The sequence below is a fragment of the Eubalaena glacialis genome, chromosome 2 (assembly GCF_028564815.1).
Source record: "Eubalaena glacialis isolate mEubGla1 chromosome 2, mEubGla1.1.hap2.+ XY, whole genome shotgun sequence".
In the NCBI taxonomy this organism is placed as follows: domain Eukaryota; kingdom Metazoa; phylum Chordata; class Mammalia; order Artiodactyla; family Balaenidae; genus Eubalaena; species Eubalaena glacialis.
The window spans coordinates 15,303,523-15,331,402 of record NC_083717.1 but is presented as its reverse complement, the minus strand read 5'-3'; the positions used below and the strand labels follow the sequence as shown (position 1 = coordinate 15,331,402).

General features: G+C 34.9%; 1 protein-coding gene across 2 annotated transcripts in view; it reads left to right on the top strand.

The window, feature by feature from the left end:
• Positions 1-27,880, top strand: part of PLXDC2 (plexin domain containing 2) — a 419,623-nt gene that overhangs the window by 326,158 nt on the left and 65,585 nt on the right. For both annotated transcript variants that reach the window (XM_061178854.1, XM_061178848.1), the window contains exons 11-13: positions 13,568-13,628; positions 21,623-21,770; positions 23,200-23,238. In XM_061178854.1, the coding sequence (XP_061034837.1) occupies positions 13,568-13,628; positions 21,623-21,770; positions 23,200-23,238 (248 nt within the window). The remainder of the gene's footprint in view (positions 1-13,567; positions 13,629-21,622; positions 21,771-23,199; positions 23,239-27,880) is intronic.

The following is a 27,880-nucleotide window of genomic DNA, read 5'->3' as shown; positions in this document are numbered from 1 at the left end:
TCCTTTTTGCTGCCTTTAATGGAACATAGAACATTTGTACACATGAGCTGCATAAAACTCTAATAGAATTAGCATTTAGTAATTTGATATTTTATATGCCTGACAAATCTGATATAGAATAAAGGAAGGAAATAAGGAAGCAGAACACTCTTTTATGACCAGAATCATTTCTTAAAGTGGAATGAATTTACTAATACATTGTTGGTAATCTACATAAGGACCTGGGCTTGGTATAGTCTTAGAAACAGACCCTTCCAGGTGAGTTCACAGATCTATAATGAAGAAAAAATAATAAAAATTTTAAAAGAAAACAAAGCTTTATGTATACTAAAAGCCACTACAAAATTATACATATTATTTTTTTAAGCATTGATATTACAATCTAGACTTCAAGAGGCAAATTGAACTCAAATGTAGATAGATAGTTAGATAGATAGATAGGGATATATTTCAAAATACTTAAACATGCAGTTTTAAAATAATAAGGAAATCATCTTATATAACATTGCAGCAAATTCTAGAAATCTTGGAAGTGTTTCCACCGAAATCAATTTACTTCTACTTGGAATAATCACTCTTAAGACTTTAGAAGATAAAGCTGAGTTTCCCGTGAGCCGAAGATATTCATGGAGAAATATGTTCCTTGAGCAAATAAATTGATGAAATGGAGCAATGACTATTTTCAAGTTTAAATGATTAATGTAAACAAATATGGACTACCACACGTGTATGAGAGATACTCTAATTTAACCTGGATCTTAGAAAAGTTATCTCACAAATATAATATCTCTTGAAGGAAATAGAAGTGCACTATCAAAAATCATTAAGCAAATATCTTTTAAAAGACAGTGTTCTGCTGGTCATTATAAGATTCACTCAGGTATTACTGTCTGGCATTAAAATGCCTTGAATTACATCTTCTAGGGACATACAGAGAGAAAAAGAGAGAAAAAGTTGCTTCTCTTTTTCGAGTGCCCTGTCAAAGTTATATTACCATATTTTAAATGAGCTCATAGTACTTGTCTAAAAGATTTAATTACATTGTAAAATATAATGATAACAAGCCTAGATTAATTAATGGGATGAGGTATACAAATGATTTAATAAAATGGTTTTCAAACTTTTTCTTCTTAAGCAGGAGAAACATTTTTGAAAAACTGAAACTTCAAATACAAAACAGATAAAATTATATGTTATAGCGGGTTCATAACCAGGCCCTCCCATCTCCTCACCCACTACAGCAGTCATTGAAGGCCTCTGCAAAACTAAACCCTGAACTCTGGACAGAGCTTAAAAATCCGTGATTAATACAGGTTTTCCTAGTTTAAAATACTTATCTTCCTATTTCACCCATTCTTTCTACAGATCATTTGTGAGGACCCAAATGCGCTGTGATTAGAAACACTTTATCTCTTAAGGAATGGTGGCGGGGGCAGAGAGGAGGGGGAGAGAGAGATTGATTTGTCTGGGACGGTTTACTGGTTCCTGTTCTGGAGAGATGATGACAAATGTCACTTTTATTCCCTTATAATACTTTCCCAAATGGTAAATGAGGATAAAGAAAAGTTCATCCTATGGTTCTCTGAGAAACTAGAAATACCATCTTATCTGTTTCTCTATAAATCTCAACATTCCAAGTAAAATTCTGAAACTTTTTATAGTAAAAAAAAAATTAAATTGGGATACAGACCTTTCTTTGATGAGATAATCATCTCCTCGAAGGGATTTCTGGTTCCTTACCCAAGCCCGACTTTGCTATCTTGGCAGAACAGAGGTGAGTTGATTCATGCAACATTGATGTTCCTGAGGAAGACAGGCAGCTCTGAAAGACCAGGAGCCATTAATCTCTGAGCACCGTGGAATAAAAATTTACTGGCAGAAGGATAGCATTTTACAGAGGCATGGCACACCTAAACCTGCAAGACTTTATGTTCCTTTTCCAGAGCCAACAGCAAAGTAAAAATCACTGCTCTTTCTGTCCACTTCTATGCATTTGAAAGTGCCATTTAAGTATAATATTTGGTCTGAAATCAAGAAGTTTTAAGAAAGGGTGTCATAAATCAGAATCCGGAAATGTCCAGGGGTTTTATTTATAACTGGGTGTTTGCTTCAATGGCTCACAGCCATGAGGAAGAATTTTTTTTTCTTTCCCTGAGGACTCAGCTCTCACTTCTGTTCTACCAAGATAGCAAAGTTGAATGCTGGGCAAGGAATTTTTAGGTTCTGGAAGAATTCATTCATCAAAAAGAAAAGATTTCTCCTCTTTGTTTTATATCCCTAACTTTTGTGGCTAAAGAAGCTGGGTCAGTACTTGAAGAATATTTTATAGATTTTCAGTTATATCAATAACTGGTTAGGTTACAATATGTTTTTTTTCCAATAGGCATTTTTTGACCTGTGCTAGGTGCTATGGATGGTAAGAAAGCATAAAATAACTTATATTTATTGAGCACTCACTATGTCAAACACTGGAAGGGTACTTCATCTATATTATCTCATTTAATCCTCACCCAGTGAAGGTAGATTTTACAATCTCCAATTTACAGAAACTGAATCTCCAACAATAACTCGCCATAGATCTCACCCAATAATCTCCAATAATAACTTGGAGGTGGATCTCAATCAATCAATGGCAGAGTCAAGACCTGAACCTAATGTTATGTATGCAATTCTAAAGCTCATGCTCTTTCCACTGAATAATTCAGCCTCAATTTTTTGCAGTAGTCAAATGGGAATAAATGTAAGGAATACTGCCAGATTTGGGTGAGAATTACATAACTGACAGTTATTGAACACATGTCAACTACTACATGATCGAACGACGTCAATAACCTCCACTTCCTTCCTTTTCCTTTCCTCATTATACCCATAGTAAGTGAGATGATGTTTTGTTTTGTTTTTCCCCAGTAGCATGTTGAAATTATTAATCAAGTTAATTATTAATTTAAGTCTAGAGACTCCATTGCTCTTAGTGCCCGAATTCAGAAAGGGAGTTGAGTGTGGCAAGGGGAGTTCTCTCTTCTAATGTGACACAATGTGCTGTGCTCCCAAATTCTTCAGAATGTGCTAGAATGCTGCCCGAATACAGGACTCCAGAAGTTGCACACTTAGGTGGGAAAAGACCATTGTTTTTTAAATGGAATACTCACTTTACACAAATATTCTAAAAGCTACAAAAATGATTAATTTTGCTGTTAGGAATAATTACCAATAAATATAATCTTCCTTTTTCCAAGATAAAAACTATGTAACATCTTATTCATGTGTATATAATTTGAAGAAACAAAATGGACTATCTATTTAATTGTAATAGTCTGCCTTCAATTACCATACCTCAGCCTCAGATTACCATATATGTTCTTTGAAGAATTATGGTGTTTCTAAAGGAGTTGAAATCTTTCATAAATAAGAAGCCAAACTGTTAAAATTTGTTTTCAGCCAGATTCTGGCAAGTTGCCAAAGCCATATTTAAGCTCAATCAATGAAGGAATATTTTCTTCATAAAGTTGGGATAACAAGTTTGATTTTAAATGGTGATAGCCTTTGGTAAACTGAAGACTTTGTATTCATCTCTAATTGTATAACTTTTATCATATAGTAAACGTTCTATTCTCAAGCTGGGCACTGTAATCTTGATTGGAGGTTGCACTTGGGAGAAGGATAATCCTCCATGAGAGGACCCTTCCCTGGGAGCACAGCCTGGGTTAAGTCTCATAGAAGAGGTGAGTCAGATGGAATGGTAAAAGGGGCTTCAATAAAACAGAAGGCAAGCAAACTAAGTATGTTAGAAACTTGAAAAGGAGTTGGTAGAAAGCAAATGAAAATGCTGAGTCTTTGTTGTTGTTTGTGTCTCAGTTTCACCTAAGCCCCAGCGGCTACCCTCTTCTGGAAATCCTAGAGCAGATCATTTCTTAAGCTGACTATATTGACAGATGGCTCAATGACCAGAGATGTCTGGTTTCGTTTGGTGATATATACTAATCCCAGTGTCTCAAAAAGCGGAATACCTGCAATTTTTGTCTTTTTAGTAGCTTATGGTTTCCACCCTACTCAAAAAGTTTACCCAGTTATCTCTGAACATTAAACCCTAAGGTAGCCTTTGGGTTCTAGCTGACTTTGTCATTGTAGTATTGAAGTCATTAGCTTTTCAGCTTTCCAACATCATAACAAATATTATTTTGTATCTCTAATGAGGGTTGTTATAAGTCTCAGCAGTTCAGTAATTCTTCTAAAGTCTGCTGTGGCTGCCTTGTTTTTGCCACTTAATCAAGCTATGAGTTGACCTATTTTACTTTACATTCATACAAGAGGCAGGAAACTGTTAATGATTTGACTATTTTGCCAAAGCTTCACTTTCTTGGGTTCTAACTTTGCCTCTTCAAACTGTACAGTACGATGCTGATTAGAAGTAGTGAGAGTAGCCATTTTGTCTTGTTTCTAATTTTAGGAGAAAAACATTCAGTCTTTCATCATTATGTAGGATGTTAGCTATAGATTATTTATAGAGATATTGCATTATAGTTAACAAAGTCAAACTAATTAAAACATGGCCAAATAATGAATTTACTACATGAATACAAACATGGTTTGGTTTAAAGAAATCTATTAATGCCATGTATAGCACTGGTGTTGAAAATCATTTAGTCATCTTGATAGATGGGAATATATTTAATAAAATCCAACATTTTTTTCTAAGTAAAAATGTTAGCAGACTGAAATAGAAAGATGCATATTAACATGATAACAAATATTATTTCAAACAGTGGAAAAAATATACTAAACATTAATGCCCCAGAGACATTCCCATTAAAATAAGGAAGAAGGCATGGGTGTGATTACCACTATTATGTACCAGAATTCTATAACTCTAGTTAACACACAGAGAAAAGAAACAAATAAGAGACATGACTATTGGAAAGGAGAAGCAAAGTTATTATTTGTAAGTAAAGGAATCAGATACAAAATACACAGAAGTCAATAGCTTTCCATGTCAGAAATAACCATTTAGAAAATGCAATGGTTAAAGCTCGTTAACAATAGCAAAAATAGATAAAATAGTTACTAACAAACTTAATAATGTATAGGTTCCATATAAAGAAAATAATGAAAGTTTGATGAGGCACTTAGAACACCTGAATAAACATTTTAATGGATGGAAAGCTAGAATATATTAAGATGTCAATTATTTCCACATCAGTTCCATCAATAACATTATTATTTGGAACATCAGAATGTAATTATAAAAATCACAGAGAAGAATAAAGAGTGAGACAACTCAAGAAAAAATTATGAAATAAGATCAATGAAGGCAGACTTAAACTAAGTTTAGATAAATCATTAGATAAAACTGTAATAATGAAATCATTATAGGAATTGTACAAGAAGAAACAAGGCCATCAATGGAAGATTATACAATTTCAGAAATAGACCCTAGCATATGAGTTTATTATGTGATTAAACATGCAATTCCAAACGATGGATAAAGATCTCTTATTCAAGGATGGCTAAGAGATCCTGGGACTCTTAGCCATCAATCTGAATAAAATTTGTCTCTTTAGATTTGGTTCTAATATCATGCCATATACCACAATAAATTTAGAGTAGATTAAAGAATTGAAAGTAAAGAATGAAATCATGAACTAACTAGGAGAGATAATGGCAAATTTTACTTAATGCCAATGTAACGGAGGCCTCTCTGAGCAAAAGGCAAAGAAAGGAATCTTGAAGAAAATGTTGAAAAACTTCACACTGTAAAGATACAAACCACTGTATGGCAAAAAAAAAAAATCATTTAGAATTGAATGGCAAATTGCAGACAGATGATATATTTAACAGAAATTTAATGCCTTATTTTATAGACACCCTATAAAAAAAGAATAGCCCAATTGAATAAAATGAGTAAAAGAAAGGAATATACACTCAAAGATATAGACAGACATACAAATTGTCAATAAACATGGTTTAACATTTCACCTCACCTGTAATAAAGAAATGCTCGTTAAAGCATGACTGTCACTTTTAATACATCAAGTTGCAAAAAAATGGTGGTATGTATTTTTATAAGGGTTAAAATAACACGTGTGCTCACATAAAAGTTGAATAATTTTTTCCAGTTTTATTGAGAAATAATTGACATACATCACTGAATAATTTTAAGGCTTCCAGCATGATAGTTTGATTTACATATATTGTGAAATGGTTACCACAGTAGGTTAAGCTAACATCCATTTTCTCATATAGATACAAAAAAAGGAAAGAAAAAAAGGAAAAAAATTTTCTTTTATGATAACTCACAGAATTTACTCTTTTAACAACTTTCCTATATAGCATACAATAAAATTTGTGTCAAGCCGTATAATGAAGCATATGCTGTCTTAAAAATTAACTCTCAAGGGATATTTATGGACATGGAAAAATGCCCAGATTATCATATTAACTGTAGAAAAGTGTTATCACATGTTATGATTCCAATTTGATTAATACATAAGTATATATAATTATATGTTAAATAAAGATTGGTTGGGAAATAAAACTAACAATATCTTAGCATTGGGGTATTATCTACTTTAATTTCTGTTTTTATACTTTTCTGTAATTTTCTATTAAAATGATTATTTTACAAACCAGGCAATACTATTTAAAGCATAAATATGATTAAAATTTTAAACTATTAGGATAGTATTATTCAAACTGAGGGTTGCAATTCAGGAGGGTCATGCTATCAATTACCCAGTGGGTTGCAACCAGCATTTTTGTTAATGAAATAGAATGGAATACAAATATCTCTGTGCTTTCTTTGTATGTTTAGAGAAAAAAAAGAAACATCACAATAAATATTTAGTTTCAGCATACACAAACACACAACCATACACACATAACCAGATATATAAATGTCTAAACACTTGATGTTAACTATAATTCTTGATATGGTTTATTTCAAAAAGTTTGAGAAACTACATTGGAGTAATCTGTTTTTTGATAGAATTGAAGATTTCTGAAATTGCATACTTCATATTGCTAATGCAGTCACATCCCCTTCATGCAGGTGAATCAGCACAAAGCTGGAAGTCACTGAGGAATTCAGATTTAACTATTTCATCTACTGCTGGTTTTTAAAAAATAACAACCACAATGTCCAAACATGGGGCTTAAACTTGTGAATACAGAGATTATATGATGCTCTGTAATGAAGGATTATTTAAGTCAATACACAGCCAAACTTGCATCATTTAAAATTCCCTGAGCCATATTTCAATATTCACTAGCAGCACTTAAAAGTTAGGTAGAACAAAGATAACAATTGAATTTTACTGTGAGATTAGTATTGCAACAAGTCAGTCCAAGTCTTTTGAATCAAATAGCTTTTAACTGTTTACATATGGGTGAATACTTCATTCTCTTGCCCCTTCTAAGTAGTATTTTAAGAAACTTTTTAATGTAGGTATAAAATAAGTACTCAGATATCTAATAATTTGGGTAGAGTCAGCATCTCCCTGATTAAAACATGCTGAAAGTTCACAGCGCTAGCCTATTACTAATTATTTGGCCCTAAAATGAGTTTACTGGATTGTCCAGTGTATAACTGACTTTTTATGCATCACTATTTCATGGCATATTTAAGTCTACTTTTATATGCCCTTCATTCCCTTAAAGTATTAACAGTGCATAAATGAGGATATTTTGCCAACATCAGTAGTGCCTTTTAATCATAATGATTTTTGAAAAGATCAGCTTATTTCCAGATAAGCCTAAGTAATGTAGCTTCATTCCCAGCATCAATTCTTTCCTACCTTACACATTCCAAAACTGAAAACAGACTTGTAATCAGGAGGTGACACTCAGAGGAAGAAAGAACTCCAGCATGGAAAGCCAATTACAAAAATTATTTTCCTTTTTGAAAATATTTTTCATTGAAAGATAGGGGAAATAAAAACCAAAAAGTTAAAAAAAAATCTTTTTAACCAATAGTTTGGAAGGAAAGAGAAATAAGATGTGAATTTTTTTAATGAGATAAAAGAATTGGAAGGATAAAAGACCCTGGTGTTATACTTTTAAACACATATTAGGGCTGCTCTAGATTCTAGAAATCTAAAGAAAAATTAAGCCTTTATTTATAAAACCTGCAGCTCTGCAAGATGCCACAGCTGTAAAATGACAAGGTTCTGGATATCAGATATCAGATGATTTGACCCCAGTTTTCCATCCAAAACTCATATCCAAAGCAAAGTTCCTGCGTTCTGCAGATAACTATTCTTGTTGGCATTGGATTATGATTCTGAGCTACAACTAATATCAAGGGCTTTTATTAAAAGAAAACATGCTGCATACCCTTGCATATTATAATGATGTGAAATTTCATAATTTGTCCTATAGTACCGTCTCTGTAATCGATTACTGTGTGTTTAAATTCATCTGTCATTCCCAGAGCTCTTTGTACTGAGTGGTTCAGGCATGAAAATTCTGAAAAACTTTAAGCTCAAGTTTCTTGATTTTAGGAGAAATGTTTTTAGAAGTAAAATCATCCATCTCATGCCTGAGGCCAATCAGGAACAAGCATGCCGCATATGGGAAATGAGATATGATTTTTTTCTAATATTCTATTGATAATAATGATGATTGTAATCAACACTGTAAATTTTATGACCTACCTTTCCAATGAAATTTTTTCAGTATTTCAAAACAAATTGATTTTCCCATATCTTACGCTCCAGACTCATGGTAAAATAAATATGTTACTAGTTAGTTATAATCACAGATGTTTATCATTATACTTGTTTCTCTTCTAAAATACTTCCTTTTTTAAGCATTTTCCATTTTTTTGATGCTGGAGGATCATTTTTCACACTTTTGCAGACGATGGCAAGAAAACTTACTAAATGTGCAATTGATTTTTCCATTAAGATAGCATGCCAATAAGTACACCCAAGGCTGCAAAGACCATTTAAATCATCAGACACTTTGATGAGGTATTCTAGTCTTCAGAATTTTAAAGATCTTTATTTTTAGATAACAGGTCAGGAAACTACAGCAAGTGGGCCAAATTGGACCCACTTCCTGGCTTTGTAAATAAAGTTTTATTGAAACGCAGCCACACCCATTTCTTTATGCATTTGTCTGTGGCTGCTTTTGAGCTACAACCGCAGAGGTGAGTAGTTAGGACAGAAACTATATAGCCTACAAAGTCTAAAGTATTTACTACCTTGTTCTTTACAAAAAACACATGCTGACCCCCGATCTCCAAACTAATTCCTAACTGGGTCTCGGGGTTCTGTGAAGTTTTTCTCCTGAATTTTCTTTTGTAGATGTTTCATCTCACTGGTGAAATGACACATGTTCAATTGTGTAGAAAGACATGGACTTCATTTTTAATCCTTGTGTATGTATTTTAACATTTACTCTATTTTCTTCATCTGTATATATTACCTTTGCAAAATAAGTTTTATTTCTGAAACCCTTTCCACAAAACAGGTAAGTTAGAGATGTGATGAGATTTATGCTTTAATCTCATGATTGGATAGACACTGCAAGCTAGGAGAATTCTTTTCTAGGCTGCCTTATTAAATGGGGTTCACTTAATATGGCTCCTGAGGGCTTTGAAATCAACATCCCATTGAAACTGAGTGGAAAATAATACAATTAACTTGAAGTAGAGCTCTCTAATGATTTGTTTTGGAATTAGGTAATAGTGAGAAGAAGGGAATAACTTGAAAATAAAAACATTGGAAATCTATTGTAGTTAGGAGCTCAGACTGTCGAAATCAATTCTTAAGGAATATTTACAAAACCACATAACCTCTATTAACAAATATTGAATAAAGATGTGCTCCATATTTGAAAGCAACTTAGATTTTCTCTCACAAGATTCTATAATACTAATTTCCAAATATGATGATAAGGGACTTTAAGTGTAAAACACATTTCACATTAACATGGGACACAGCATTAATTCCTAAACATTTTCTAAATCCTATCTATACAGTTGAAGTCCTACTTACTCATTTTCAACAGTTGTCGACCTTGCTACATACATTCTACAAAGACATTCCTTAGGTATGAAAAACAGGTGATATTTACTAAATGTTGACTATACAACAAACAGTCTACTTTTAATCCTTACCTAACCTCCCTTACCTCGTTTTATAGATGAGGAAACCAGCTTAGATAGGAAAAATAACTTGCCTAAAATCACATACCTATTTGGTGCCCAAGCCAAAATTGTAACTCGAGCAGTATGAGCCCAGAATCTTCATTTGAACCATGTTTCCTCCAAAGTCTTGTGAGTACAAGAAGCTTAAAAGCAACCAAGTAATAAACACTAGCACTTGGTATTGAGGGGCATTGAAAAAGGTGTGCTAACTCTTCTGGGTGAGAGGAAAAGGAAATGCTGCTGGGAGGAGGTAAGTCTTGAGTTGAATTGGGTTTACTAATTAGAGACAAGGAAGGTATTCCAGACATATGTAATAGCGTGTTAAAAGGCAGAGACTGAAAGAGTACAACACTTTCATGGAGGTGTAATAAGGCGCAGGAGATGGGCTGGTGGAGTGTGAAGGGGCCTGCAGTATTGACATGTCTTACAGGAAGTCAGTGGTTTTCCCATTTCAGTGTGGTGAGGATCACCTGGGGCACCTGTTTACAGTGAAAATTACTGGGCCCAAGTTGTGGGAGAATCTTATCCAGTTAGATCCAGGAATTTGCATTTCAGCAGGAACACCAGGTGATTCCAGGTCAGGAGAGCCTCCCTGAGAACACTGGAAATCGACGTTCTGGAGCATGACATGGTTAATGTCGTGATGTTTTAGAAAAACAACACAGCAGCTCAGTGGAGAGAGGAAGGTGTTCTCAAAAGTGATTTTTTATTTATTTAGAATTCAGAAATAATAGAAAGGTAGCTTTTCTTAATGATTTATACAACACACGCGCACACACACACACACACACCCTTTCATTTATAATAGGTTTTCGATGTTATTTAAACTACTGGGTTATAAAATAAAATGCTGAAAAGACAGGGTTCTGTTGTGTTCATTTTTTAAGGCGCCGTAAGGTACAAAAATGTATGAATTTTTCAAACAAACCTTATTTGTGTTTTGCCATTCTCAATCCTTCCCACCCTAGCAGTTAGTAAGCTGCAGTGTGAATAAATAAATGAATGGATTACTTAATTGAATTACATATTTTCAGTAGAACCTAATTTCACACACTATAATTGAGAGATTATTTAATAACTCAAGCAAACTGCAATGTTTCTGTACTTTTCTCCGGGATTAATGTAATAATTTAAGGGACTAATTACTTAAGATAAAATTGACTCATAAATTTAAGATTTGGTACTGTCTTGTTATAATATAAGCTAAAAGTTGCTATTTCCCACTGGCTTTGAATACATCTAGAATGGAGTAAGTAAAGATAAACTGCATTTTAAAAATTATCTGTTGCATTTAATAACTTGTCAGATGGCTCCCAAAATATATTCTTTGTAGAAAATCGATATATTCCCATCTTGCAGAAGAGAATGTCAGTATACTTTTCAATATTTAAGTAAACTTGAAGGGAAGAAAAAGAAAAAAGAGGGAATAGCCATCTAATTCATCTGGAATTGGACTCTAAACGTCAGAATCTCTTTGGGTAACCAGAGATAGCCTTGACCAACTGGGGATTCTCAAACTCAGGATGCCAGATCACACACTGATGTTTATTCCACACTTAAGCTTGTTCAACACAGATGGTAGGTATAAAATAGCTGAGCTCTAACAGATCATGTCCGGGCAGAATGATAAATATGGTCTTTTTTGTTGACAGTCGAGCTGTTTTCACATTACACTTGAATTAAATTGTGCTCATTCATGCCATGGTACATGATCTCTGGCAGGGATTCTTATTAAAAAATCATCATGTAGAGTCATTGCAAAACAAGTGAAAAAAAAAGTTGTAAAGTAGCACTATAAGAAAAATAAGACTAAAGTTGAACAGCCTATAAGAAACTATGACAAAAAGCCTCCATTTATTTTGAAAAAAAGATAAATATCTATTTAGATTAATATTTATTAATATGGATTCATATATATTATATATAAGTATATATATTAATATATTAAAATTCAGGGGCAGTGCAAATCCTTAATTTTCATAAACTGGTAAAAATATTTAAAGTTTCTAATATGAAAAAGAAATCATATGTCAGATATACTAGGTATGATCAAATATAACACTGGCCCTAACTTTAAAATGTTCACAATCAAGTTTGGTAAATAAGACATAAAGCCATGAAATTTTATATAAACGAGAAAAGTTAAGTAGTAAAGTGAGAGGTGATCACAGCAATGATGAAGCTTTATCCGAATGGGCTCTGGGTAGTAATTTCTGGGCCTTGAAAAGTGAATGAACTGTAGCTGGATAGGTCGGGAGGGCAGAAAATGATTTGAGTCAAGAAAGAGAGTGGGAGTGAGCAAAATCTCATCAACCCGGTGCTTGCTGAATTTGACCTTTTAGACATGACCTAATCGTAGCGCTGGTAGGGATCCACAGGAACACACTCAACTTCACTGATTCACTACAAGGACTCACAGAACTCAGAAAAGCTGTACGCTCAAGGTTGCCATTTATTACAGCAAGGGGATACAGAATAAAGTCAGCAAAGGGAAGGAACGTAGGGCAGAGTCCAAGAGTGACCAGGCACGTCTTCCAGTCGTCCTTCCCCAGTGGAGTTGGCCCATAATTCTCCCAGCAACTATTTGTGAAAACACACACCAAGTACTGCCACTCAAGGAAGCTTATCCAGGCTCATCATTGCCCAGGATTTTTACTGAGGGCCATCACGTAGGTATGAAATTCTCCATGACTAACTTTATCTCTCATCTCCAGCCCCCCCAGGGGTCAAACTGATGCAACATGGCCCAGGGCTCCAGGCGAATAAAAACAGACATTCACCATAAATCATATTGTTAGTATGATCTAACATAGCCCAAGACCCAAGATATACAAAGACACTTTTATCAGGCAGGATATTCCAGGGGATTAGACGTGATCTCCCAGGAGCTGGGCAAGGGCCAGTTCTTTCTTTGGAATGTGTGGGTTTGAACACCCCAAACCCGCTGAGTTACTAAGCTTTTACTGCACAATAGGGAAGGAGTTTGTGTGACTGCAGGTCTTAAATTTTAAAATTTAACTAAAACGAATAAAAAGATCTGAAAAATACCTGCAAAAGATTTTATCCACATGTTGTGATGATGAAAAATCCATATGTATGAGGAAAAGAAAAGCCAACTTCATAGAATAGCTACTGTCTCACCTTTGCGTGGGCATCCAGGTGTTCTGCCCGGTCCAGTAAGCCTCAGTGGAGTGATTTGTTGCCACGTGCAACCATAACGATATGATTACCTAAGGAGTAGGCCGTTGCGCAGAACTCCGTAAATGCTTCTCCACTGCGCCAGCTAACAGTTCTATAGAAGAAAGTTGATGTTGTGCAGATTTGAGAATTAACTACTTACCGATCTTTTTCTTTTAATTTCTACCCCCACGCTGCACCCCATACTTTCGTTTCTGATCTGCAACGTGGCCGTCTCTGAAGATGTTCCAGTGGATTTGATCGCCATCGGCAGGACTGGGTAGACAGCGGATGCCCTGAAGAGGTACACATGTGCTTTATTGTGACAAGATTGTTGGGACCAAGCTGTCATGTATTGTTGCTGCAACTTAATGAAAATGGTATCTAATTTAATAAAAAGGGCCATCAGTTACTGAGCCCTTATATGTACCAGATGTTGGGTTTAACTCCACATGTATTATCTCAATTTATTCTCATACCCATCCTATGAGGTCAGAGCTGTTACTGCCTCCATAGGACCAAGAGGAGAAGGCAGAAGGGTGAGGGGAGATGTTGGGGAAGGGGGTGGAGAGAGTGTCTGGAATTAGGTGTGTGACTCAGCAATAGTAGAACCAGGACTTAAGTCTCTGTGAGCAAAGGGCAGTTCTCTTAAACATTTGCTGCTTTTTGAGATCTAGGAAGCCATTGTTCATCTTTTTTGCTCAAATAACAAAATCAGTGGAACGGGGGGAAAGATTGATTGCAGCAAATTGGCATGATAGAAGAAGGTAGACATGGTCTAACATGGAAACGGTTAAGTCTCAGGCAAACATGATGGAGACAATGATGCAAAGAAGTAATTCAAGCAAGTGAATAAAATTGCAGAATGGATTTTAACCTATTTAAAATTTTTTAGTGAATTGCATTTACACTGTCATTTCAGAGTCACATAAAAATATCCTATAAAATTCAGAAAGAAAAGTATTTGTTTCTTCTCCCTTTGTTAAGTTTTAGGGTTTGAATTTTGAATAAAAGTCATTAAAACTTCTATAACTTTTCTCATTTAGTAAAGCAAACCTTGTCAAAGAGCTATTTTCAGAACTCTTAGGCAATCCTAGTTACTAGAGCCTTTTTTTTAATTTAGTTTTTATTTATGATGCCTCATAAATATCTTGAAAAATACGTCTTTCAGGATATTCTTGAACTTTAAGTACAGTATTGCCAATGCAGCTTTAATCAACTTTTTGACAGTTGTTTGGGGGGAATTACAGTAATAAATACTCATTTATCTATTTCATTTCACTTATTTAACAACAGTAGTTCAAAAAGAAAATATATTGATAGAGTCATAGTTGTGTTTTCAGGTTGATGTTTCTTTCTTGTAATCACAGTTACCTCAGTTAAAAATGTTGAAATTGAATATCTGTGTAAAGATCAAGAGGGTAATTCAGACAACGTCATTTTCTTGCTTTACTGTGGGCCCACCATGAAACATAAGCTATAGAGAAGAATCCGTCATATTCTAAGCCCTCCTAAAGATATTTGTGGGGAATTTAATCATGTTCTATGGCCTGTGCTAAGCACTAAAATTACAAAGATTTTTTTAAAAAATTACCCTCTCTTCCTAAGGAGCTCAGAATCTAGTACATTCTATAATATTCAATGTTTCCTTTTTATTCTGTAAGTAAATCGTCAACATTACTTGCTTTATGGTGAGCAATTCTATCCTTCTGTTACAGGTAACTAAACAAGGTCACCAAGTCCTGTCCGTTTTCTGTGCCTAAAACCAGTGTTAAATTTTCCTTCTCATCTTGTGAGATGAATTTATTCAATAAGTGCAAATCGTAATATGAGCATTTATTATGTACTGCTCTAAGCACTGCTAATGTAAAAGTGTGAGAACTGTGTGTAGCAGGGGAGACAGACACTGAACAAAGGACAGCCCTTAGAGAACCACACAGGCAAAAAACTCCAAGTGCATGGTCTTGTTAAATAGGACAAGGGAACATTTGCTTGGGGAGATGATATTTAACATGACTTCTGAAGGGTAACTGAAGGTAAGAAGAGTGGTGAGAGATGAGACTGGTGAGGTAAACATTGAAGGAGTTTGGGCCTTATCTTAAAGGCAGGAGAAAGCTATCTGGAGGGTTTTAATTAAGGGGGTGACATGATCCAAATGATTTTTGGAAGAATGGATACATTGTATATTACACTGTCTTAATTACTATAGCTTCATAAGAAATATTGGTGTTTATAGAACAAACCTCCTTACTTTTTCATCTTCACAATCGTTTTGACAACTTTGGGGCTTTTGTTCTTCACATAAATTTTAGACTCAACTTGCAAGATCTGTAATCAATCAGTCAGTCAATCAATCTTGTCAATATTCTTACTGAATTTACATTGGATTGTGAATTATATCACATTTCTGAATTATGGAAATTTTATTTTATTTTTTACTTTTTAAAAAAATTTTATTATTTTTTAATAGATCTTTATTGGAGTATAATTGCTTCACAATACTGTGTTAGTTTCTGTTGTACAACAAAGTGAATCAGCCATATGCATACATATATCCCCATATCCCCCCCTCCCTCTTGAGCCTCCCTCCTACCCTCCCTATCCCACCCCTCTAGGTCGTCGCAAAGCACTGAGCTGATTTCCCTGGGCTATGCTGCTGCTTCCCACTAGCTACCTATTTTACATTTGGTAGTGTATATATGTCCATGCCACTCTCTCACTTCATCCCAGCTTCCCCCTCCTGCCCCATGTCCTCAAGTCTATTCTCTATGTCTACGTCTTTATCCCTGCCCTGCCACTAGGTTCATCAGTACCATTTTTTTTTTTTAGATTCCATATATATGCATTAACGGTATTTGTTTTACTCTTTCTGACTTACTTCACTCTGTATGAAAGACTCTAGGTCCATCCACCTCACTACAAATAACTCAATTTTGTTTCTTACGGCTGAGTAATATTCCATTGTATATATGTGCCACATCTTCTTTATCCATTCATCTGTCGATGGACACTTAGGGTGCTTCCATGTCCTGGCTATTGTAAATAGTGCTGCAATGAACATTGTGGTACATGACTCTTTTTGAATTATGGTTTTCTCAGGGAATATGCCCAGTAGAGGGATGGCTGGGTCATATGGTAATTCTATTTTTAGTTTTTTAAGGAACCTCCATACTGTTCTCCATAGTGGTTGCATCAATTTATATTCCCACCAACAGTGCAGGAGGGTTCCCTTTTCACCACACCCTCTCCAGCATTTATTGTTTCTAGATTTTTTGATAATGGCCATTCTGAGTTTTGATTTGCATTTCTCCAATAATTAGTGATGTTGAGCATCTTTTCATGTGCCTCTTGGCCATCTGTATGTCTTCTTTGGTGAAATGTCTATTTAGGTCTTCTGCCCATTTTTTAATTGGATTGTTTGTTTTTTTGGTACTGAGCCCCGTGAGTTGTTTGTATATTTTGGCGATTAATCCTTTGTCTGTTGTTTCATTTGCAAATATTTTCTACCATTCTGAGGGTTGTCTTTTCATCTTGTTTATGGTTTCCTTTGCTGTGCAAAAGCTTTTAAGTTTAATTAGGTCCCATTTGTTTATTTTTGTTTTCATTTTCATTACTCTAGGAGGTGGATCAAAAAAGATCTTGCTGTGGTTTATGTCAAAGAGTGTTCTTCCCATGTTTTCCTCTAAGAGTTTTATAGTGTCTGGTCTTACATTTAGGTCTTTAATCCATTTTGAGTTTATTTTTGCGTAAGGTGTTAGGGAGTGTTCTAATTTCATTCTTTTGCATGTAGCTGTCCAGTTTTCCCAGCACCACTTATTGAAGAGGCTGTCTTTTCTCCATTTTAAATTTCATCTTTTTATTATTGATTTCTTACCTAATTGAATTGTCAGAGGGCACATTCTATATGATACTGATTCTTTAAAATTGGTTGGAACTTTTAATGGATTAGTGAATGAGTAATTTGTACAAATGATCTACATGTGCTCAATAAGGATGTGTGTCTTCTAATTGCTTGGGTATGAAGTTTGATAAATGGGTTCTAGGTATTTCCACCATAAGCTTCTTTACCATAAACATCTTTGCCACAAGCATTTTTGCTGCATATGTAATTGGCCATAAGGCAATTTTGCCGTAAAAGATAAAACAACGAAAAATAAAAGAGAGACGTTAGAAAGGACATAATGAAACATGAAAAATGAATAACAAAATTAAAAAGACTTTATTGCAAAATACAAAATATCTGAATACATTTAACGTGTGTGTAGACTAATGACAATACTGTGCAAATAACTGACTTTATTCTGTGGGTTGTACCTAAGCACTTGCCTTCCAAGTCTTTTGTTCATCATATTACACTTTTTTTTTGTTTATTGATTTGTCTCCTTGTTCAGCATCCCAATGTTATTTTCACTAAAATTTCTTCCTTCTTTAAGAAAGGTATCAATTTCCAAATACTGGGATGCATGTTTATAACTGAGCTTTGTACTGTGTTGTGAAAGCCTCTGCACTGTTGTTTGTTCTTAGCATTTTGTCACATGTCCATTGACAGACATTACAAAGTTCTGTGGGAAACATGGTTTCACTTCTGTGCCTTCAAGGCCCTCGGCCTCTTTCTCCTCCCATGTAGTGTGTTTCAAAAGAAGAAACCAACTCTTGGGGCAAATCATCACCATCTGTCATGATTTTTGTACTGTGTATATCAAACCAAACCGTCAGCCAGTTATTTTATCTTTTATGGCAAAATTGCCTTACAGCCAATTAGTTATGTGGCAAAAATATTTTCAGCAAAAATGCATGCGACAAAGATATTTACAGCAAAGAAGATTATGGTGAAAATTCCGGACATGTAATAAATACACTATTCAGACTGTCTTCATTCTCTTTATTTTTACCTTCTGAGCTCTTTGGAGATAGGACCTTCTCATCACTTCCTTCTATCTTTTAACCTCTCTTTTATATCATCTATTTTCTTATTTCTTTATGCTGTATCCTGCAGGATTCCTTCAGATCTATTTGCCAGTTTATTAATTCTCTCTTCCTTTTGTTTAATCTGCTGTTGAACCTGTCCATTAAGGTAGTAATTTCACAAATATATTTTTCATTTCTAAAATTTAAATCTTTATTAAATCTTCCAAGTCATTTTTATAGTCTGTGGTACTAGTTCATTTTTAAATTTTACTTTTCATTTCTTTAAATATTTCATATATAATTTTTATATATCCCATATTGGATGCCCCTACTATGTAAAAGGTTTTGCTAGTCTAATTATGTTGTTCTTTGTTTTTGCTGGCTCTTTGTCAGACTACTCTTTTTCTTTCTGTGTCCTTTAATTAGAAGTGCATTTGTTTGATCTTATTCCATGGGAATCCCTAGCATGTAAATAGGTGATGCTTTCACCAAAGAAGTTTTGATGATGGGAACCTGAGGGCTTTAGGGGACACCATGTGTTCCTGCCTTAATATTGGGAGGAGAGGTTTGGATTTATCTCCCTCATCTACTGCTGGTAGAAGGCTTGATCTCCTTAGAGCATAATTAATTTTTGACATTTTTACCCTCAGAGCAAACCGTGTGTTTTTACTTTGCCTAATGTATATTGTGCCTACTTTCTTTATAGCACACAGCTTTTGCTTTATTTTGTTTTGTGGGAGAGGCAAAAGAAAGGCCCCCTCAGAGATTTTCTTTACTTCCCGAAAATCCTCGTAATGCTTTAAAATTCGTGTTTTATCCAGAATCCACTTGTATTGTGTCAGGAGGACCGTTTAAGGTCTGTAGTCTGCCTTTACTGCCATAAGCAAAACAAGTTCGGGATTTTAGCTTAAACTTTACGGTGATTAATAATACTGTTTTTGAGAATAGAACCACAGGAGGAGAATAATGTGTGGCAAGTTCCATCTTAGACTTACTGAGCCTGAGATGTCTGTGACATCCACATGCATGTAAGTCAATAGATGAATATTTGGGCCTAAAATCCAAGAGAAGAATGTAGACTGGAGATAGAGATTTATGCACAATTAACATAAAGATGTTAATTGAAATCATAGGTATGGAGGAGATTGCTAGTGACGATGCATATAGAGAAAAGACAGGTCAGGAAAGATGCATAAGAACCACCAACACTTAAGGGACAGAAAGAACTGGAGGTGGAGTTGTTAGGTATCAGAAAACTGATGAGTGTGTGTCAGAGAATCCAAGATTAGAAAGTGGACAGACGGTGCCTAACGCTAATGAGATAGCAAGAGTGTACATGGATGATTTAGTAGATAAGGAGGTATTTTAAAACATTGGTATGAGAGTTTTAATTAAGTTGGATTGGGTAAAAACAAGTTTGTGGGAGTCTGAGAAGCCCTAGGCTGATCGGTCTCTCTGGAATTCTGACTGAATGGAAGGAAAAGCAGGATGATGCTGGGATGCATGTGGAGAAGAACGAAGACGGAGTTTTTAACATAAGATTGGACATGCTGGAGTATGTTTAAGTGCTGCTGATAACAAGGCAGGAGGGAATTAGAGATGAAATATTGAAGAGCAAGGAGGGGGTCAGATGAGCAGGTTGACAATGGCTGAGAAGGTGGGCTGAGCTGGGCCAGAGTAGAGATTGAGAGGACAGCTGTGTACCATAGACCCCATCCATCCTAACAGGAGGAGGAAGGACAGGTCAGTCCAGGTTCAAGTAAGGATGGCGATTTGTAAATAAATTTAAAGAATTCTTACTGATGACTCTTATCAAAGAAATAAAAAGTGAGCCCAAGGATAAAATTGGTAGAGGCATTATGGGATGGCAGTTCTAAGTAGAGTGGAGAGGGTTTGAAATTGATACAGAGGATAATTTGAGAGGAGATGAGCAAAGCAGGGCAGTATTGCCAGGCAGCACAGAAGGCCCCCGCTGGGCTTGCAGGAGGTAAGTTTGTGGCGCTCCCAGTGGGAGGCTATAGGATCGCTCTCCAGCTCAGGCCTGGAAAAGGCAGAGTTTTTACTATATTCAGTACTGCAGATTTTCTAAGAAGGTGTTGTAGAAAAAAAAAAAAGGCCAACATGCTTAAAGGTATTGAAAAGAGAGGTTGAAGTGATGGAAAAAAGGAGACTAAAGGGAGAAAATCATTGTGCTTGGGCTTTCTACGTAATCACAGGATAAGAAGAATGTGAGTGAACAGCTACATGGATAGACTGAAAATAGGATAACTGAATTTATGATTTCAGAACTAAAGCATTCCCAACCACAGAGAAGGTCCAGGGTATGGGGATGCTAACTAAAGTGGAGTCAAGCAGGAGATCATGAGATCACTGAGCTGAGAAGATGCAGGAACTAAAGTTTGGGGAATTGAATGGGTCGCTAGGATGTTGAAGGAGGGAATAAGCTGTACCATATTTAGTTAGTGACAAGGAAGCCATCTTGGGAGCTCTTCCTGAGCCAGCAGTACGGTGAATTGTACTTCACTAATGACAAGAGAAGTTTAAGAAAGGTATTTATTCAATAAGAATTTTCAAATGTGGGTAAGTACCATCCATGTACAGAATAGTTATCTTCTACTCAAGGCCCACCAGAGGGATGGAGTCCTTTGAAGCACAAAGAGGTAGGGAGAAACGCCAACTTCTAAACCATGAAAGTTTGCATGTTGGAGATTGTTACTGGTAAATGTCATATTATTTATTCTTGTGGGCTATAAATGAACAATACGATATGCACCTTTTCCTCATGTAGCTCTGCTAAGGAGAAGATAGACTAAGTGATTACCTGAGTGCTGTTCAATCCTTTGCTTGGGTGGTTTTGAATATTTCATAAAGGAAAACAAAATTTTAACTTTAAATATCCATTCATCCTGTAGTGGATTATTTTTCAAACAATAAAGTAGTATGGAGCAGTTACCACATTTTTAAAATTTAGCATTACCAATTTGATGTGAATGGAATACATTCTTTCCTCACACACCTAAGCATGTTTTAAACCTTATCTTTATACGCATGTTTTTCTTCTAGTATGAACGTTTCCCATCATGTCTTTTATAAATATATTGATATAAAATTTAGGTTAAGATAAACAGTAATATGAAAGGTTAACAGCAGAAATGATGGAATCCAAATATCTAAAGATGGAAATGCTTTCTAACGTTCAGTTGTTTTCTCTTGTCTATTTTATATACTTTATAAGTTAGTAAAATCCATAACTATAGTCCTGCACAAAAATAATGCATTCCTCATCTTTATTTGAGAGGCTTTTGTGCTTTACAGCCCAACTTCTTTGATATAATTTTAAAACATATGTATGATCACTCAAATTGTCTTCCCCTTTGTTTCTTTTATCAGTCAAAAGAGAAGCTCTGTGACACCACAGAGCCAGTGGAACGTTCTACTCAAACCACCACCATACGAGCAACAAGCACACAATTCAGGGTCCTGACGACCACCAGAAGAGCAGCGACACCCCGGCTGCCCACCAGCCTGCCCACAGAAGGTGCCCTGGAGATACTTTTGCTTTATTACTGAAGGAGGGAAAACTCACTGTGTTGACATGCACTGGAGAAGCTCTCCAGGGAGAAAGTTATTCTTTGGCAAACTGGATTTCTTAGGGATGTCTAAAAGGGAAAAGATGAAATTATTATGGAATAAAAATATGTGCTGGGTTTTTGTTAATGTATGGATGCCTTTTATTGAGATTTAGTCTTTCAGAGTGATCCTGGCTACTAGTACTCCCTAGAAAAGAAATAAAGACTTCCTTTCATATTGCTAAACTTTGTAATAACGCTAGTCAACATTTTAGTCACAGGACAGAAAGGCAAAATGCACAGAAAATGTCCATTGATTTTGGATTCTGAACAATAGGTAATCCTACTTATATGCAATTCTATTAATATTTGCCTGGATACAGTCAATAAAATATGCTGGTCTATAACCTGTAGAGAGGCACTGTGTATGACACAGAAATTGTACTTGAAAAACATTTCCTTTACCAGGAAAGGCAAAAATACTAAAGAACATTAATGCATGAGCATAACTCATTGGGGGAAGAAGGTATATTAGCCTAAATTTGTTAACCATCGATTCAGAAAGGTACCGCTAGGGAGAAATGTGAGACCACTTGGCCAAGAGTAAGCTTTAAGGGGGAAAACATGGTCTTATTTGTTTACTTTCATAAACCTTGCTTTCATTTAAATAAGATATTAAATTAACTTGAATCTTTTAATTGAAATTTAATTGGATATTAAAAGTTAACTGGAATAAAGTGATAAAGTGAGGTGGAGGACAGCTAGCTGCTAAATATATTTTATTGCTTTTAAAACCAATGTTGTATTTTAATCCATCTTATTTTGGGTTGTTATATAGCCTGAGAAAAGTATTTTTGTAATTTGAATCCTATCCTTTAGAATGAAATATACCACTGAAATATAAAAAAGCACATTCTACATTTTGTTCACATAGGACAAGATCTTTTCGTATATGATTTTGGTCATATTTGTTAGCAATAAGTAAGCATTTAACTTTTGAAGTTGAATTTGTAAATACAGACAAATATTTACTATTCCAATTAACTTGGAATTTTCTTGATCTTGATTTTTAAAATAAATAAAGACTGTAGAGTCTAATTATGTCATTTTAGAAAATTAAAATAAATGTATTTAAGTTAAAATTATAACAGTGTACTTTTCTCACAGCTCTTAAGAGTCATATAATAATTTACTGAAGTCTCCATCTTGCAATCTCAGTAAGAAAGTTTAGTACTACATCATATAACCTAAGACCTGCTCTCACTGCCCTAGAAATTTACTCAGTAAAATATCAAAATCTATTCCTGTTATAGTTAAGGCATTAGTAGACAATTACTGGTCTTGAGATTTGTGCACCTTAAAATTTTTCCTGTTATAACTTTGACTTTTCTCTTCCAGATGATACCAAGATAGCTCTACATCTAAAAGATAATGGAGGTAGGAACTGATATTTTTCTTTTATAAAAATGTTTAGATACTAATCTATTTCATCTATTTAAATATGAGAAGGGACTTGTGGACTTCTAAGTATAGAGTAAGGTTATATTTCTTTCCCTGTTGGTATGTAACATAGGAAGAATTCAGCAGTTGGCTTGAAAAGTCAAATTGTTTCAAGAGTGGAATGAAATTCTAATCTTTGTATTTGCCTATAAAAGTACAAGACACCAATGACCAATTATAAAGTGAAAATGTATCCACACATCTTGCTATGCCTGGTTGCTGTAGTCCTAGATTTATTAGTTGCACATGTGACTATCAAGGCTTTGAAAGATATTGACTAAAAATTTAAAAATAGTTCTTTTCCTATTAAATTATGTTACTTCGTATTTATATGTGCGGCTCTATCATAGAATGCTGGATTTCATAAAAGAGATGTGTTATTAGTAATTGTTTATTCAGCTCAGGAAGGGGATTTCCTCTTCTTAGCAGCATCTCTTACGTAAACGTGGGTACACTGTGACACTGACCTAGACACAATTTTACTTTTGCAGCCCCAGATGATATCCTAAGTCAGAATCCAATATATACATTGTTAGGGATGTTTTTCTCTATAACTGTAGAGAATAGTTCCTAAATTACTCAGTCTAGGTCAAGTAACAATTACTTCTGTGTTTTCTTAGGTTACTATATATCTATATCTATATCTTTAGATCAGTCCACTTAAAAGAGAAGCTGCTTAACCTCTTCATATATATCATTTCATCATTTGTCCCTTGCCTTGCTTCTGTAGCAAAGTGTTTCATTTCATTAATTTCTTATTCATTATTGTATTAATGCAGTAAGTGGATAGCTTTCACAGATGACCATTTGCCACATATACACGCTAGAAATAAAATCTTGGTGCTTGAAGGGACTTTAGCAATCCCCTAGTTCAAAACTTCTCAGAGCAGGATGTTAGTGAACCTAAGTCCTCATGTTGGGGTTACCTCATTTTGAGAGAGGGTGTATAGTATGAGATGAATGAAATGGAGGAGGGGTACCCAGAGGCTTCTGTTGTATTTGTTACATTTAATTCTTAACATGGGTAGTGGTTACATGTGTGTTATATTATTCTCCATGCTGTCTTTTCTTTTTTTTCTTTAATATGACTAAAATATTCCATAATGCTAACTGAAGAAACAAAAGATTCATGTGATCAAATAGGTATGAGATACTCTGGGTGAAAGAAAATGAAAGAGATTTATTTTCTGGAAAACTGTTTAAAACTTTTACTGTTCGTTCGTGAATTCATTCATTTATTCCTGCCTAGTGCCTGCTAATTGCAAGGGATTGTTACATGCTTGCTGCTATGGTAGTGAAAAAGGTTTAGACAAATTCCCTGCTTTCAGAGAGCATAGATTCTAAAGAAACTTCAAGATGGTAATAAAGATTTAGGACCTGGCATTTCTCTGCTATTTGGTCATAAAAACTTTTTACAAATAGCATCTCAATGACTTAATGTTTTGTGGAATACATTTTTCAAAATAGTTTTCTAGAATATTACCAACTATCCCAAGGAAAATCCCTAGTTTTGTTTAATGCAGCAAGGAATCATAAAACTTTGAAGATTTTCTTAATGCAATGCATTAAAACTATCTTATGATGCTGAGACATCAAGTTAAGTAAATTCCAAGATTGAAATGGAGGACTTCTTTTCTGTCATACTAGAAAAGTTGACTATTGGATTTTCAGATGGTATTTAGATCATTAATATGCATCAGGTACCCATCAGAATTCCAAAATATCACAATAAGACTTAAATATGTCTATACATTGGAACTCTTTTCATAGCTAGGTTTGTTTATGAAGCACTTTTCCTAAAAGTGCAGTTAGAGCAGACCAACCTGACCAGTGTTAAGACAAGTGTTCCTGTCAAAGAGTACTTAAGGGATATCACACATTACTTTTTACAGCAACTTTATTAAGATAACATGCTATCATTGCTTTTTATTTTATGGAATATGGAGATATAGGAAGGATTGCCAATTTAAATCCAACTTCATTAGTTAATTAAACGTGTTGAAAACAGAATTCAGCATCGTCCTCCTCCTCCTCCTCCAGCCTAACATTTTTGCAAGATTGAGGTAATAATGAAAAAGGATGCCTAATTTAAATGTTTTCTCACATTTACTGAGAATTTTTTTCAATGCAAGCTAAGACATTTTTATAAATTGCTATGTACTATTGCAAAGAAATTCAGCACATTTTCTTTCTTGATTTAATTGGCTGTTCTTAAAACCATTTTAATTTAGAGGTCTGTATTTTCTAGAAATGAGGGTGACATTTTTCAAAGCAGTCAATGCGTAGCAAGACTCTGCCTTTACATACATCATCTTCTTTAGATATTGGATTACCTTGGCTCTGAGTCTTCCTGGGATATTTCTTTGAGTTAAAGTAGTTGATTTTCTTAGTGGAATCCATAGCTGACATGATTATATATTCACTTTCCAGGAGATTTTCCTTCATCTTTGATATGAAAACATAAAATACTTCTGTGCAGCTGGACACCAAAGGAACACGACAGGGATTCTCATTCACAGGATGCAAACTGAGTTCCAGTCTGCTAAATCACTCTTGATAAATCTCAGTTGTGCATTGTGTTTCCTGCTACATTTAGATTAGGTCTAGGTAGAGCCTCTGCAAATTTCAAGCTAGTCGTTTGATTGGAGACGTTTTATTAGCCTTCAGGGTTGAGTGAAAATCCTAAGCTCTGTAAATAATTTGGAGAAAAGAAACTGAAAAAATCTGAAAAAAGAGAATGATTCCTAATGAGTGCAGGTCCCCTTAGTAAGATATAGCATTGATTTACCATTGTAAATGGCTGAATACAAAAACTCAGAAGAACTAATATAAAGATAGCATTTTATCTCCAACTGAAATATTCCTACTCGCGTGTTTATAATATTAAGTTTCGAGTAATATCGATGTCTAATTAAGTAGCATTTCTGCTCCCTTATTTATGTGAAGGACTGGAGAGGAGGAGGAGGAAATAGGAGGAAGAAATGAAGGAGGAGAAGGAGGGGGAGGAGGAGGGGGAAAGAAAAAAGGAGGAAAGACACTTACTCTTTCCTATGTTCCAAGCACAGTTCTAAATGCTGTACGTATATTAACTCATTTAATTCGCACAATACCCCTGTAATTGGTCCTATTCGTATTTCCATTTTATAGCTGAGGAAACGAAGGTACAGAAAAGTAAGTTTACCTGGGTAGTACGTGGCAGAGCTGGGATGTGAATTTATTTAGTCTTGATGTGGATCCCAGGTCCTTGGCAGCCTCAGAGCACGGCTGCTCCCTTGCAGTTGAGGCCTCTTAGAAACTTCACAGGGGAGATGCCTCTGTAAGGAGTTTTACTCACACCTACTATAACTGATTATACTTGTAAGGATTTGCAAATGAAATTTCCTCTTCCCCTGTAATTATGCATTAGCTTCCATTTTATCCTTTCTTTGAAAAACAGTGCATTTATTCTCCTGTGTAATTGAGTCGCGTCTGAAGCACTGGCATGTGTTCTGCAAACTACAGGGCTGCTCTGTGTTTATGATCAAAACCTAAATTCCTTCAACCTTCTAGGTTTCTCGAGAAATTCAGGTTTAATTCTCCATTAAGGGGTTCCTAGAAAGTATTCTTTAAATATATGTATTTCTGTGGATAATGGTTATAAGCACTTAAAACTACACCTTCCTTGGGTTTTCAAATTCTGGCAAAAGCTTTTTTAAGAGTCGCATTTTTAAGGAATTACCTAGCTATATATTTTAGCAGGTACAGCTATTGAGTGCCTTCTTTGGCATTTAATTAGTTGCTTCCAAATGACACTTACCACCTAAATAGAAATGTAAATGTCTTCAAGATGCAAACTGGATAAAATTATATTTAGGGCTGGCTGGAAAAGGTTTGCAAGTTGAACCAATGGGAAAGTCTTTTAATTGAGAAGTGAAATCTTCAACCAGATTCAGCTCAATTTAGCAAATTGACTTGTACCATTCTGCTACACTGCAGATGTTAAAATTATTTCAAGCTCTAAAATCCTGTGATTGATTTTATTATTTAAAATTTGTTGACTGAGATGTATCAGAGTACCAAAAACTGCATTCTCTCTTGGTTCCTCTGAAGGTTCTTTCCTTTGATAAAGTTAAGTTTCTTTTAAAAATATATTTGAATGTAAGTTCTTAACTGCTAATGATATTTAAAGTATTGACACTCCAGACAGCGTTGTTGTGTCATGCAGGTGGCACTGTGTTTGTCATTTCTTCTTATTGCTAGGAAGTCTACTAAACTTGGATTCTGAAAGGCTGTGTGCTTGAGCTGGAAGTTGGGGTTTTCATCAAAGGGATGCTGAAATAACTATGTTAAGCAGTTTGCAGAACATGATTAAGTTAATTCAGGGGTGCAAATCTGCAAAGTGATTGATTTCAAAGAGCTAATACAGAAATACTTTGAATGAACTACAGAATGACTGGCCTAAATTCTGATTCTGTTGTGTTTAGTTTTCTATTTCTGAACATATAAGACTTTCCATCCAAAGATAAAATGTTGGAACGTTATTCTGACTTATTCACTAGACTACCTCTGCGGTTATATTTTTATTACCTAGTCTGTAGTG